General features: G+C 38.0%; 1 protein-coding gene across 1 annotated transcript in view; it reads right to left on the reverse strand.

Moving 5' to 3' along the window:
- The window catches only part of LOC106528521 (transmembrane protease serine 3), a 26,767-nt gene that overhangs the window by 11,751 nt on the left and 3,067 nt on the right, over nt 1–11,949 (reverse strand). The window contains exons 2-4 of the mRNA XM_014023705.1: nt 11,847–11,942; nt 1,970–2,112; nt 1,546–1,698 (exon numbers count right to left, since the gene is read on the reverse strand). Coding sequence (XP_013879159.1) covers nt 1,546–1,698; nt 1,970–2,112; nt 11,847–11,942 — 392 coding nt within the window. The remainder of the gene's footprint in view (nt 1–1,545; nt 1,699–1,969; nt 2,113–11,846; nt 11,943–11,949) is intronic.

Here is an 11,949-nt window from a genome sequence, read left to right on the forward strand (position 1 = left end):
TTACAAATAACTTCATTTCTGGACATTTATGGTTTGATTTCTTTGTATGTATGGATCACTTGGGTTGTTACCGACATCTGGTGAAAATTTCACGTCATTAGGACCTCTAGTAATATATTTACTGAGAAAAATGGTGATGTGTTAATTACTTATTTTACCCGCTGTACATGCCTCCAAAGATCACAAAGGATATATTATTTAAAGGGGCAATATTATGTGTTTCTCAGACATATATTTAAACTCTATACTATAATAAAGTAACTATGCCACCTTTAGTTAATAAAATGCTGCTTTTATGTTTAAATAGAAAATAAACTTGTCTTCTCATCACTTCCTATTCTAAATGCCTTGAAATTGACCTCTGTCTCTTGAAGAACCTCCTTCCGCTTCTGTCCCGCCCATTTTATTACGCACGGGGGTGGGGGGGGGGTTGTTTACTTGGCATCTGAAAATACATTTCCTTAAAAGTATTTTGAATCTGAAAAGGGCTTCACCGAGTGTGCAGTAGCGTTAGGAGCTCAGCAGACAGTTTCACTTTCACTTTCAGTTTCACCAGTTGTTTGCTTTGTTGCTGCGGAGAGCCTGCAGGAGTCATGGGCGGGGCGTGGGGGGCGGGGGGTGAAGAGGTGTGCTCCTTGATGAGGAAGCTCAGCTTGGGGACACCGCCCAGAGGCAGAGCTGGTCTCAAAAGGCAGTTCTAGGTAGTTATTTCTCTCCTCTCTGGCTGCCAACACAGCTCCAAGATGATCAACAAGTTTGTTAATGACACTACGATTGTGGGCTTGAGCTCCAGCAATAATGAATCGGCCTATAGAAAGTTGTTCCAGCTGCCTCCCACTCATTCACACACACACACACACACACACACACACACATACACTGCCTTGTCAGAGCTGACCTTCATTTCTTTTTTTTTTCAAATGCAAACCTCCACCTCTGCAAGTTCTCTTCCACCTATTCCTTATTCTCACCACAGATCTCAATGTCATCTGCAAATAGTTCATGGGGATTCCTGCCTGACCTCATCTGTCAAGTCTGTCCATCAACAAAGCAAACATGACAGGGCCCGGAGTCAATTTCTGATGCAGATGTCGATCCATCTCCACCTTAAATCTCTTTGTCATCCCTACAGCACATCTCATGCATGTTCTGTACCAGTCTAACATTTCCTTGTGGCACTCCAAATGCCCTCAAACAACTCCACAGCTCCTTCCTCAGCACCCTGTCTTCTGTGTTGTCTTGGCCTTTACTCTCACTTCGTCCTACTGATGTAGCATCTCCTTAGATTCCTCTCTACTCTCTTCGTGGTTTCTTTCCTTGACTCCGAACCTGCCTGTCACTACTTCGTTTCATCCGTTTCCTTCACCAACATGTCCATTCAGGTCTGCTCCCATCACCACTCTCCTCCCTGGGAATGTGCTCCGTCAGGTAAAAGAGCATTTTCTCTTTCTCAGATAGAGATTTTACACCCAGATTATTATTATTATGCGTTTTGGCTAAATTCTCCAAATGTAGGTCTTGTTGCATTGAGTTTCCTGTGCTCACCTCCATCTGAAGGTGAATCCAGCTTAGTGCTTGTGTGATGCAAGTGTAAACTCCAGGCTTGTTCCTCTCAGCGCACCCAATGCCCCAGCTTGTTACCCCAATGAGCTTCCACGCAGAAGATTGTTTAAAGGCAAGAGGCCCTCCACTATCCCCCTGGGTAGGAACAGCAGTGAAATTACAGTGGGCGGAGTGTCTAGTGTCTCCAAATTAAAAACAAGGTATTTAATCTTTTACACTTTCAAATAAATGACATTATGGGACATAATCTAGAAAATAATTCAGTTTAAATAGATACAGTTAAAATAATCCTAATGACAGCATCATCCACTCACATATAAAGCTGCTAAACAAACTAAAATTAGTCAAGAGAAGGGTAAAAGCAGACCGAATCACTAGGGTTAAGACTTAACCAAACTGACGTTACCTGACAAGAATCAATTCCTCCCTTTAGATATCCTGCACAGATCATCCAGGAAGTGATGTGTCCCTTGTAAACCTCTGGTTGATTGCAGGTTTTGGTGGAAATGAGCGGAACCATAGCTGAGCGTAAAACAATACTGGTCTCTCCTAGCAACATTACATGATTTCAAATTAATTTTGTAGTTAGCACATATTACCAGAAGATGACAAAAATGTAACCTTGTAGAACTGTAAGGAAAAAAGATAAACATAGTACAAATTTGCATGTTTAAATGACTGTTTAACAAACCTTCATGACTGAATTGGTTTCTAAGGCAGACCTGTCAGACCTACCAGATATCAAAAACTAAGAAATATTTCACCAATAAATGCAGAGGAAAGTCTGTTGAGCTCAGATGTAAAACTTTCAATTCAAGCTACTGTGCTGATATATATTACACAATTCCATTTGTTTTTAATAAATTAAATGTCTTCACTTTAGCTTTTAATGATGAAAAGTAGAGTGAGTGAATGAAAATCTACAGAAATATAGAGCTGCCTCATGACAAAATTATTTTTAAACTGGATCTCATTGTAACAACAAAACCATCTCATAAAAATAAGAAAATGTTTTTACAACGAGGAAAATATCTCATTATAATGAGAAAACTATCTTGTAAAAATTAGAAAAGTATCTTTCTATATCAAGAAAACTATCTCATTATGGTTTCTTCTGGTTTGTCACTTTCACTGAAGTTTATTGCTTGGCATGATGGAGAACACAGCTGAGCCACTTTATGCATTTTTACAAAGAWGAAATCTGTGAGAGGAACATATTTCTACACTAAAAATGACAAAGTAAGTTATTGAATAGTGTTTTTGAATTAATAGCATCTGAATGCAGATTACAGAATGCATATAGCTAATGTTCTAATGTAATGCTGACCATGTCTGAGCTCAAACCCAAATACGCATTCTGTTCTTTTTTGTTTACATTGTCGAGCTATATAATTTGGCCATARTCCAAAATAAAAAAGTTACGTAAAGTGAAGTAATTTCAGTTTTGTACATATGTATGTTTTTTGTGACATACATTTGCAAGTAACCATTAATGAAGTTCTCAAACTGTACATATTAATTAATTATTACTTGTTAGCTTCACTGTAGCATCAAAACCCCATGTAATTTCTGGTTTAAATTCATTTAAATAAATATAAACAAACAACATGAAAAAGTTGCTATTTTAAAACAAAGTACTGTAACGTGCTGGATGAGRGCCATCTTGTGGTCGATGTAATTGAATTATATGACACGTCATATTATTGTGAGGAGCAACATTTATGTGCTCATATCATATTGAAGAAATTTTGTAGCTGATTAATTGAATATTAGATTCAGTTTTGTATTTTATACTTTCTGATCATTGCAGCTTTAAGGCCATAACAGAATAAGAGTTGGTGTGTGTTATCATGTGTTCTTCCTTTTAGCCTAAACAAAAATGAGTGACGTTCTGACGTCTGACATAAAAGGTAACACCTCCTGGGGCGTAACCAGGAAGGGATGTACATTATAAGGTCAATTCATTATTATAGTAAAAAGAAGTTGTCAGTGTTTGGCAGAGTGTCTGCTCAGAGCAGAGCTCTTGTTTTGTTTTCATTTAGCCAAGGTCTGACTGAGGCCTGTGTGCTGAGCGCTATTCTGTATGAAACTGATTGGAGACAGAAGACTGAAAACAAAGTTTTAAAGAAGAAATCCATCAGATTCCTGTTTATTGGGACATACCATTTTGAACAACGCATATTTTTCTAACAATATGTCTAAATACTGTACGTATGCATATTGAATTGCAAATCTTAGATTTAGTTATTAAGTATTTAATTCTTACTATGTAATTAACTGCATTGTTTTATTTTTAACAAATATTTGTTGCGTTTGTTGATTGACATTGATTCAACTGAAAACATAACTGCTTGGCCAGCTACATTCCCCTTCATGGCTACAGAATTGCCACACGAAGACTTTGCTCAGAAAATCAAAGAAAATGTGAAAGAGTTGCACAGTGACAAACACTACTACAAAAATTCTGAATAAAGATGAGCATTGGCAATGACCCAGAAAATTCTGGCCACAAAGAATCTGATGCTGCTCAAACATTTCCAAAAACATATTTGAAGAACAACAAGATGGCCATAAAAAATACAAGAAAATCAGTCAATCAAGTTTATTTGTATAGCCCATTTCAGCAACAAGGCAGTTCAAAGTGCTTTACACCATAAAACACGAAAAATACCGTCTTAGAACACACAGTTAACAATTGAAGCATTACAGTTTGTCAAYTGTCATTGTTACACATCAAAATGTTGATTAATGTTTCATGTATATTGTTTCATACGCAACTCTAAACAGGTGGGTTTTCAGTCTTGATTTAAAAGAACTTAGTTTCAGCTGTTTTACAATTTTTTGGAAGTTTGTTCCAAATTTGCGGTGCATAGAAGCTGAATGCTGCTCCTCCATGTTTGGTTCTGGTTTTGGGAATGCAGAAGATCTGAGAGGTCTGGAAGGTTGATACAACAACTGCATATCTTTAATGTGTTGTGGTGCTAAGCCGTTAAGTGATTCATAAACTAATAACAGTATTTTGAAGTCTATTCTTTGAGTTCAGTGTAAGGACTTTAGAACAGGGGTGATGTGCTCTATCTTCCTGGTTTTAGTCAAAATGCGAGCAGCAGGATACTGGATCAGCTGCAGCTGTCTGATAGATGTTTTAGGCAGACCTGTAAAGTCACTGTTGCAGTAATCAATGTGACCAAAGATAAACACATGGATGAGTTTCTCTAGATCTTGCCGAGACATTAGTCCTCTAATGTATGTAATGTAATGTAACGCAAAGAGCGTGCGAAGCAATAATCAAAGCWAAAAGTGGCTACTTTGAAGAACCTAGAATATAAGACATTTTTTCAATAGTTTCACACTTTTTAATTAAGTATATAGTTCCACGTGTTAATTCATAGTTTTGTTGCTGTCAGTGTGTGTGTGTGTGTGTGTGTGTGTATAAAATACTTTTTAATAATTTTTTTCCATCTAATACCGTGTGCAGTCTAAAGTTTAATTAATTTATTTTTTATTTTATTTATTTACCGTTATTTTACCAGGCAAGTCCCATTGAGATCGCAGATCTCTTGTCAAGGGAGGCCTGAGCCTGAAGGCAACCTATTGTACATGTTTTTGTGGGGTGGGGGAAACCGGAGTACCCAGAGAAAACCCACGCAAGCACGAAGAGAACATATGAACTCGGCACAGAAAGACCCCAGGTCCGAATCGGGGATCGAACCCAGGACCTTCTCGCTGTGGGGCGCTGGTGCTAACCACTGAGCCGTCATGCAGCCAAAATGCTATTTAAGTAATTAATTGTGATCAGGAAACCATAAACCAGTATTTTTGTTGACGAGTTTACYTTCCCAAAACAATGTTAAAATGGTGAAAATCGTGCAGAATATGGCTTAAATACAATCTAGAGAAAGTGTTAAGCCTTACATGTGAAAGGTCTTATTTTGTTTGGACATCTGAAGTGTTAGAACATTTCCAAGCTGCACAACTATGAGGCATTTTGCTTCCCCCTCTCTGCCACCTTCCATATGGCGGCGAAATGGTAATGCCGTTCAGCTTCCAATAGGGCGTCAATCACTGTCTATGGGTTTTGGCATTGTTCTATATTACTGGATTGGACATCTCCTATAGCTGCTATAGCTTACAACGCGCCGTCATAGGAGCCATTGCTATGCGTTGAGTCGTCAACAAAACAGTAGAGTTTCAATGGGGGATGCGCGTCAATCCGTCACAAAAATATTCATACCACCCTCATTTCTTATCCGATTTCTATAAAATACGGTTTAAATTAAAGTTGAGAAAATTGCCAATGTTGTGATATGTAAAAAATATGTATTTGCTCAAGAGATAAATCTATAAGCAGTCTGGGAACTTTTCATTATAGGTTTTTGCTAATGTATTTACAGTAGAAGCCCCTTTCCGTCACATAAAATAAGAGTTATGTGTGCATTTGTTTCCTGGTTCTTCATTTGCACCGAAGTGACTAAAGACAAATTCCTCCAGCTGGTCATAAAATAAATGCGGTCAGCCCCTCCACCGCTTAGCTTATGAAATGTACGGTGGAGGGAAAAAAGTTACTGAGTTTTTTTACTCTGATATATAATCATAAACTACAGGATATACCATTTGCTGACTGGACAGAACATCAGTACCAGTAATATCTACTCAGTTCAGCCTAGTAGTAGTAAAGCTAATTTTACTGTTGTCCACCTCTCACAATGTTATCAACATAATAACAATATTAATAAAAAAATATAAWAATTTGTTGGAACAGCAAATTTGTCTTTTCGTTGGTTTACCCGACATAAGGTTGTCAAAATCAAGCTAGCATAATTGTCCTACTTTCCGCATCTCCGACATTTTTAAAAATAAAAAATATTTTAATGTAAAATGTGATAAACTGGATCTTGTGATCTTGTTGTTGTAGTTTGGACAATTTATGGCAAAATATTGCATCCCTTTTTGATATTCCTTGCATGACTGTCTGCTGCATCCCCTTTTTACCACCATTCATGGATGTTCCCAAGTCAAAACTCAATGCATTGCAATGGCACCTGTGCGGCGCATGATAAGTCARGTGATGTCCAATCCAGTAATATTATATATTATTATCAGTAAAAATATATATCCAATATTTCTGCCAATGGAGTAAGAAATTTTTACTTGGTAAGATTCTTGAAAGAAGAAAAAATTGAGTCAAATCAGGTATTTCAAGAATCTTACCAAGTAAAAATTTCTTACTCCATTGGCAGAAAATTTTGACTTAATTTGAGTCAAATTTTCAGGCTAACAAGACAAATAATCTTACACATTCTGAAAACAAGATTATTATTCTTACACAACCAGTTCTTATTTAGTAAGTCAGTCTCAAAACAAGATCAAAAAGACATTTTGGCTAGATATAAGGTTTTAAAACTTGGTTAGATGGATAGTTTTTGCAGTGTATTTGTTTTCTCTCTTGCCAAACCTGACTTTTAGGATGGAGGATTATATGAAAGCTCAAACTATTTTCTAAACTGGACTTGGAAACAGCAGTAAATAAGAGCCACACCACAGCTGGGATGAAAGCTCTTCTGAAACAGTTGGGCACTGTGTCCTGAGAGAAACTTTTTTCATCCTTCCATTTTTCAACTTGTGAAAGTATCTGGACTCAGATGGGATATTTTGAGCGGTGCATGGACTTAAGTTATAAGTAAAGGTAGGACATAATAACTTTGTTTTAATGAAATGTGCATCAAATGAGTTGCAGTTCGTGTAAAGAACGATATTATATCAGTGATATGAAACACAACTCATTAACTTCTGCCAGTCATATGGTGAATAAGGTGTTCTGTAGGGTTCAAATATAAATATGATTCTGATGAACTGAGTGCCTCACCATCCATGAACCTTGCCACATGTCACTGTTCATCCAGTACTATGTATGGTGTTTTTTTTTTTAAAGCCCAGCAGCTTTCTGTGCTGGTAGTGAGCACTAGAACCCAATATAAAGCAATTTCTTGAATAGRTGTCATTTTGACTATGGCATAAAAATATTTGCATTTCTTTGCATTATGACATTTTCTGTCTCCATGCCTGTGCAAATTCTGGAAGCTGTTCCCCCTCTTTGCTTAACCTCTGAAATAAAATATCCACCTTTGGATTACTGTTGGTGGAGTATGCATGAAGTCAAAATCCAATTTGGCAAATTCATCCACTGCACTATTTATACAAATTCCATACAGTTTGAGCTTATCGTATGAATCCACATGCCAAACAAAGTTAGGACATGGATTGTAGTAGATTTGARGCAATCTGAGGTGATTACGTTGTCTCAGTTCCACAGCTTGAGGATCTAGAATTTTCAGTAAATACCTTACAGTATTCTGAATAACAATAAATCCTTCTGGGATGCATCTTAGGTGTTGTAGTTTGTATACGTGATATGTTTGAAGCTGTTCCATAACAAATAGTGCAACATCAAGAATGTTACTTTCTTCTTTTCTTCTATGAAACCTCAGCGATGACAAAATCTTTCGTAGTGTTCGAATGCTGATAATAATTCCAACAGTGCTGAGGGAAAGCAATATTTCTTTATATTTTAACCCTAGTAAAATGTATGACTTAATTAAACCTTGCAAATGCTCTCTGTCTCCTTCTATGAATCCAGTCAGTCAGTTGCATTACTTCAGTCCAAACAGCAGTCTTGCGGTCACAAATTGGGATTARGGGGGACCAAAATGCCTTATTCCATGATTGAAGACAAAGATTCAAATATTATTGAACATTAGCTACATAYAAGTAATTATTCATTAATTCATAGTTTGAGAACTTCATTAATGTTTACTTGCTAATGTTTACATGTATGCTACATAAAAACATCATGCATATGTACAAACTTTGTTTATTTTGGAGTTTGGTTAATTTATATAGATCAACAGTGTGTTACGTAAACAAAAAAGAACAGGATGCTTTTTTGGGTTTGTGCTCAGATGTAGTCAGCATTACATTAGCAGCAATATGTACTCTAATCTGCATTCAGATGCCATTACTGTATTTATTCATGTATAATTAATGAACTTTAATTCCAAAAGTCATCCATAACGTGYGGTGGTGGGGAGGGGGGGTAGTATTATATACGAATTATTGATGATTAGATTTTTAACGCTTTTTAATCTCAGAAAAGGATGATCGTATCATACTCGTACTGAGCCCCTAAAAGGGACATTGGATGGGAAAAGAAACTGTCACATGCACACCAATTAGTATCTCGTGCGCGCCAGTTAGTAAGTCGTGCGCACCAGTTAGTATCTCAAGCGCACCAGTTAGTATCTCATGCGCACCACTTAATAAGTCGTTCCCACCAGCTAGTAAGTCGTGCCCACGAGATACAGTACCTCACAGGATCTTTCAGATCATTTTGGACAAGCTTTGTGTACTGAAATGGAAACACGTGGCATAATTGAGCTTTTTTCCAATTTGGTCTGAAATAAAACACAGTGCTGCGTTGCTTGTTCTCCGATCAGTGCTGCAGCTTGGTGACAGTCTCAGAGCCTTTCCACTGACAGTTCCCGGATGTTTGCAGTTTCTCTGACAACGGGGTAGTTTTGCTAAAGCTATCCAGCTGAAAATAAATAAAATCCAGATAAAACACTTAAGAGGTCTACCTCCTAGGTTGGAAGGCACTTATCAATATGCCTGATAATATGAATTTAGGTGCAGTGAGTGTCAATCCTCTTCTGGGACACAGAGCTGAAGCGGTCGGCTCGCTGTCCTTTGATCGGGGAAAGCACTCGATCTGCTGCTTTGAGATCCAGGCTGTAGCAACGAGGCTTCACAAGACAGCAGATCTGTGGCATGACACTCACACACAGAGACATGTTCAGCTTTACGCATGGAGCAGGTCTACATCACGGAGGTGTCTTATTTAATCTAAAATAAATAAAAGATTCCCATCTGACATCATCTCAGATCTAGGAGCTGACAGCGCATTGAGGCCAGGAGGCTTTGGAGCACATCTGTGACGCACAGCTGAACCAGTGGTGCAGTGCGAGCATGCTGCTGGATTTCCTCTTGCTACAGCGACTGCTTGTAGGATTTGGAAAAAAAAATCTTGCTGACTTATGATCATTTCAACTGGAGAAATATTTTCTGATTTTAAAACTTTGGCTGAAGTGGCGCTTGTTATTCCAACAGCGTCTCAGCAGAGCGCGGGTTTAGTCTTCAGAACCACTGGTGCTGCAGATATAAACTCACTGTGCGTAACTTGAGATTTTCCTTAGAGTTTTTTTTAATTATTCAACTTTTTCATTGCGTAAATCAAATCCATGTTCTGTTTCTGTTTTTATTTAACAATAGTTGCGCATTGTGATTAACAGCTGACTGCATCTCCGCCTTCATGCCTTTCTCTCTTCTCTCCTCCTCCTGCAAAGGAGGTAGAGACGGACTAATACATCCTCTAATGTTYCAAACTGCAGCCACTAAATAACGTTTGTATTTTTTTTGGTTTGTTTTTTTATTTTACTTTTCGTAAGGTAACTGATTCAAAAGCGGGACATTGTGTGTGTGCGTCACATTGTGCGCGTATGGCCTAGAGTTGGACAGATGTGTTGTTTTTCAGCACCATGCACTCAGGTGGCCTGTATTTGTGTGAGGTGCACTGATAAGATTTTCTCCAATAAAATCCTGCAGGTGCCACATCTAAGGCAAAACTGCAAAACCAACATGATAATAGCCACATATGAATGTTTTGTCATTATCATTTAAAAAAGGAATTGATCATGACAGATTTTTTTCTTACCCTGTCAGTCAAAATGACGGACAGCAAAAATTCTAGTGCAACCTCTGGCTCAAACATGTTTTAAAATTTAATCAAAATGATCTGGATTTTATTTATTTATTTTCCTATTTTACAGACAAATGGGGCCCTGAAAAGGGGTGAGTTCACTCCTCCCTCGTCCCCTCTTTTGTTGTGAAGGAAAGAGAGTAAACATCCAAGAACTGCTGGAGAATAGCTCCGAGCGGGTTGATCTTCAACCGGGACATGGGGCACAGTGCTTGATCAGCGGTATGACGATCGAAGCTGTGCCCCCGCTCGAGCTCTGAAATGTTGCAAACTTTAATTGGCTGTTCTCTGTTGTGTAATAAACATTTCCTCGAAGTGGCAGATAATAAACAGGTTAGGGTTAGCTTAACCATATACTGTAAATCTGTTCAGTATTTTTTTTGAGATACACGCCTGAGAAGGCAGCTGTATAGCTTTAGCAAAAACTACCCCGTTGTCAGGGAAACCGTAAACATCCAGGAACCATGGGTGGAAAGGCTCCGAGACTGTCACCAAGCTGCAGCACTGATCGGAGAACAAGCAACGCAGCACTGTGTTTGRATTTCAGACCAAACTGGAAAGAAAAATCAATTATGTCACGTATTTCCATTTCAGTACACACACAACTTGTCCAAAATGATCTGAAAGATCCTGTGAGGTATCTCGTGGGCACGACTTATTAACTGGTGCGCACGAGATAATCACTGGTGCGCACGAGATACTAACTGGTGCGCACAACTTACTAACTGGTGCGCATGAGATACTAACTGGTGAGAATGAGATACTTGCTGGTGCGCACGAGATACTAACCAGTGTGCACGAGATAAGTTTTTTTTTCCATCCAATGTCCTTTTAGGGGCTCAGTATACTCGAGATCATATTATACCTTAATAAATACGGTAATTCAAKAACACAATTAAAAATGTACCTTATCATTTTTAGTAAAGAAATATTTTCCTCTCGCAGATTTCTTTTTCATAAAAATGCATAAAGTGAAAAAAAAAACGCATAAAGTGACTCCTGTCATGTTCTCTATCACACCATCCAGGCAATAAACTTCCATGAAAGTGACAAACCAGAAAATGGTTATCTTGATATAACAAGGTACCTTTCTCGTTTTTACAAGATAGTTTATCTTTTTATGAGTTTTCTCACAAGATATTTTTCTTGTTATTACAACACATTTTCTTGTTTTTTCGATATAGTTTTGTCGTTATGAGATCCCTGAAATTRCTTAAAAACCTTTTGACATTTTTACTTTCGTAAGGGAGTCAAACTTTAGGTAAGAACCGTAGAAAGTAGTCTGACAACCTGGTTTAAAAAAGCCACCTGTAGCATTTGGAAATTTTTAAAGGCAGAAACTGCACCATTTTTCCCACCGGTGGAACAAAGACTGTTAAGGGGCTAAGAATAATTTTATGTCATGGGACAGCTCTACGCTTTTGTAAAAACCAGACTGAAGAAAAAGTCATTTTTCCAAATCTAAACTCACCATCTTCCTCTGTTGCTCCCCAGCCAGAGATCCAGCACATGGTCCCCTCAGCAAAGTCTTCTCCATGGTTGGGCAGGCAAATGGGCTGCACAAGGCCTATAAA

The sequence above is a fragment of the Austrofundulus limnaeus genome, unplaced genomic scaffold (assembly GCF_001266775.1).
Source record: "Austrofundulus limnaeus strain Quisiro unplaced genomic scaffold, Austrofundulus_limnaeus-1.0 Scaffold387, whole genome shotgun sequence".
Classification (NCBI taxonomy): Eukaryota; Metazoa; Chordata; class Actinopteri; order Cyprinodontiformes; family Rivulidae; genus Austrofundulus; species Austrofundulus limnaeus.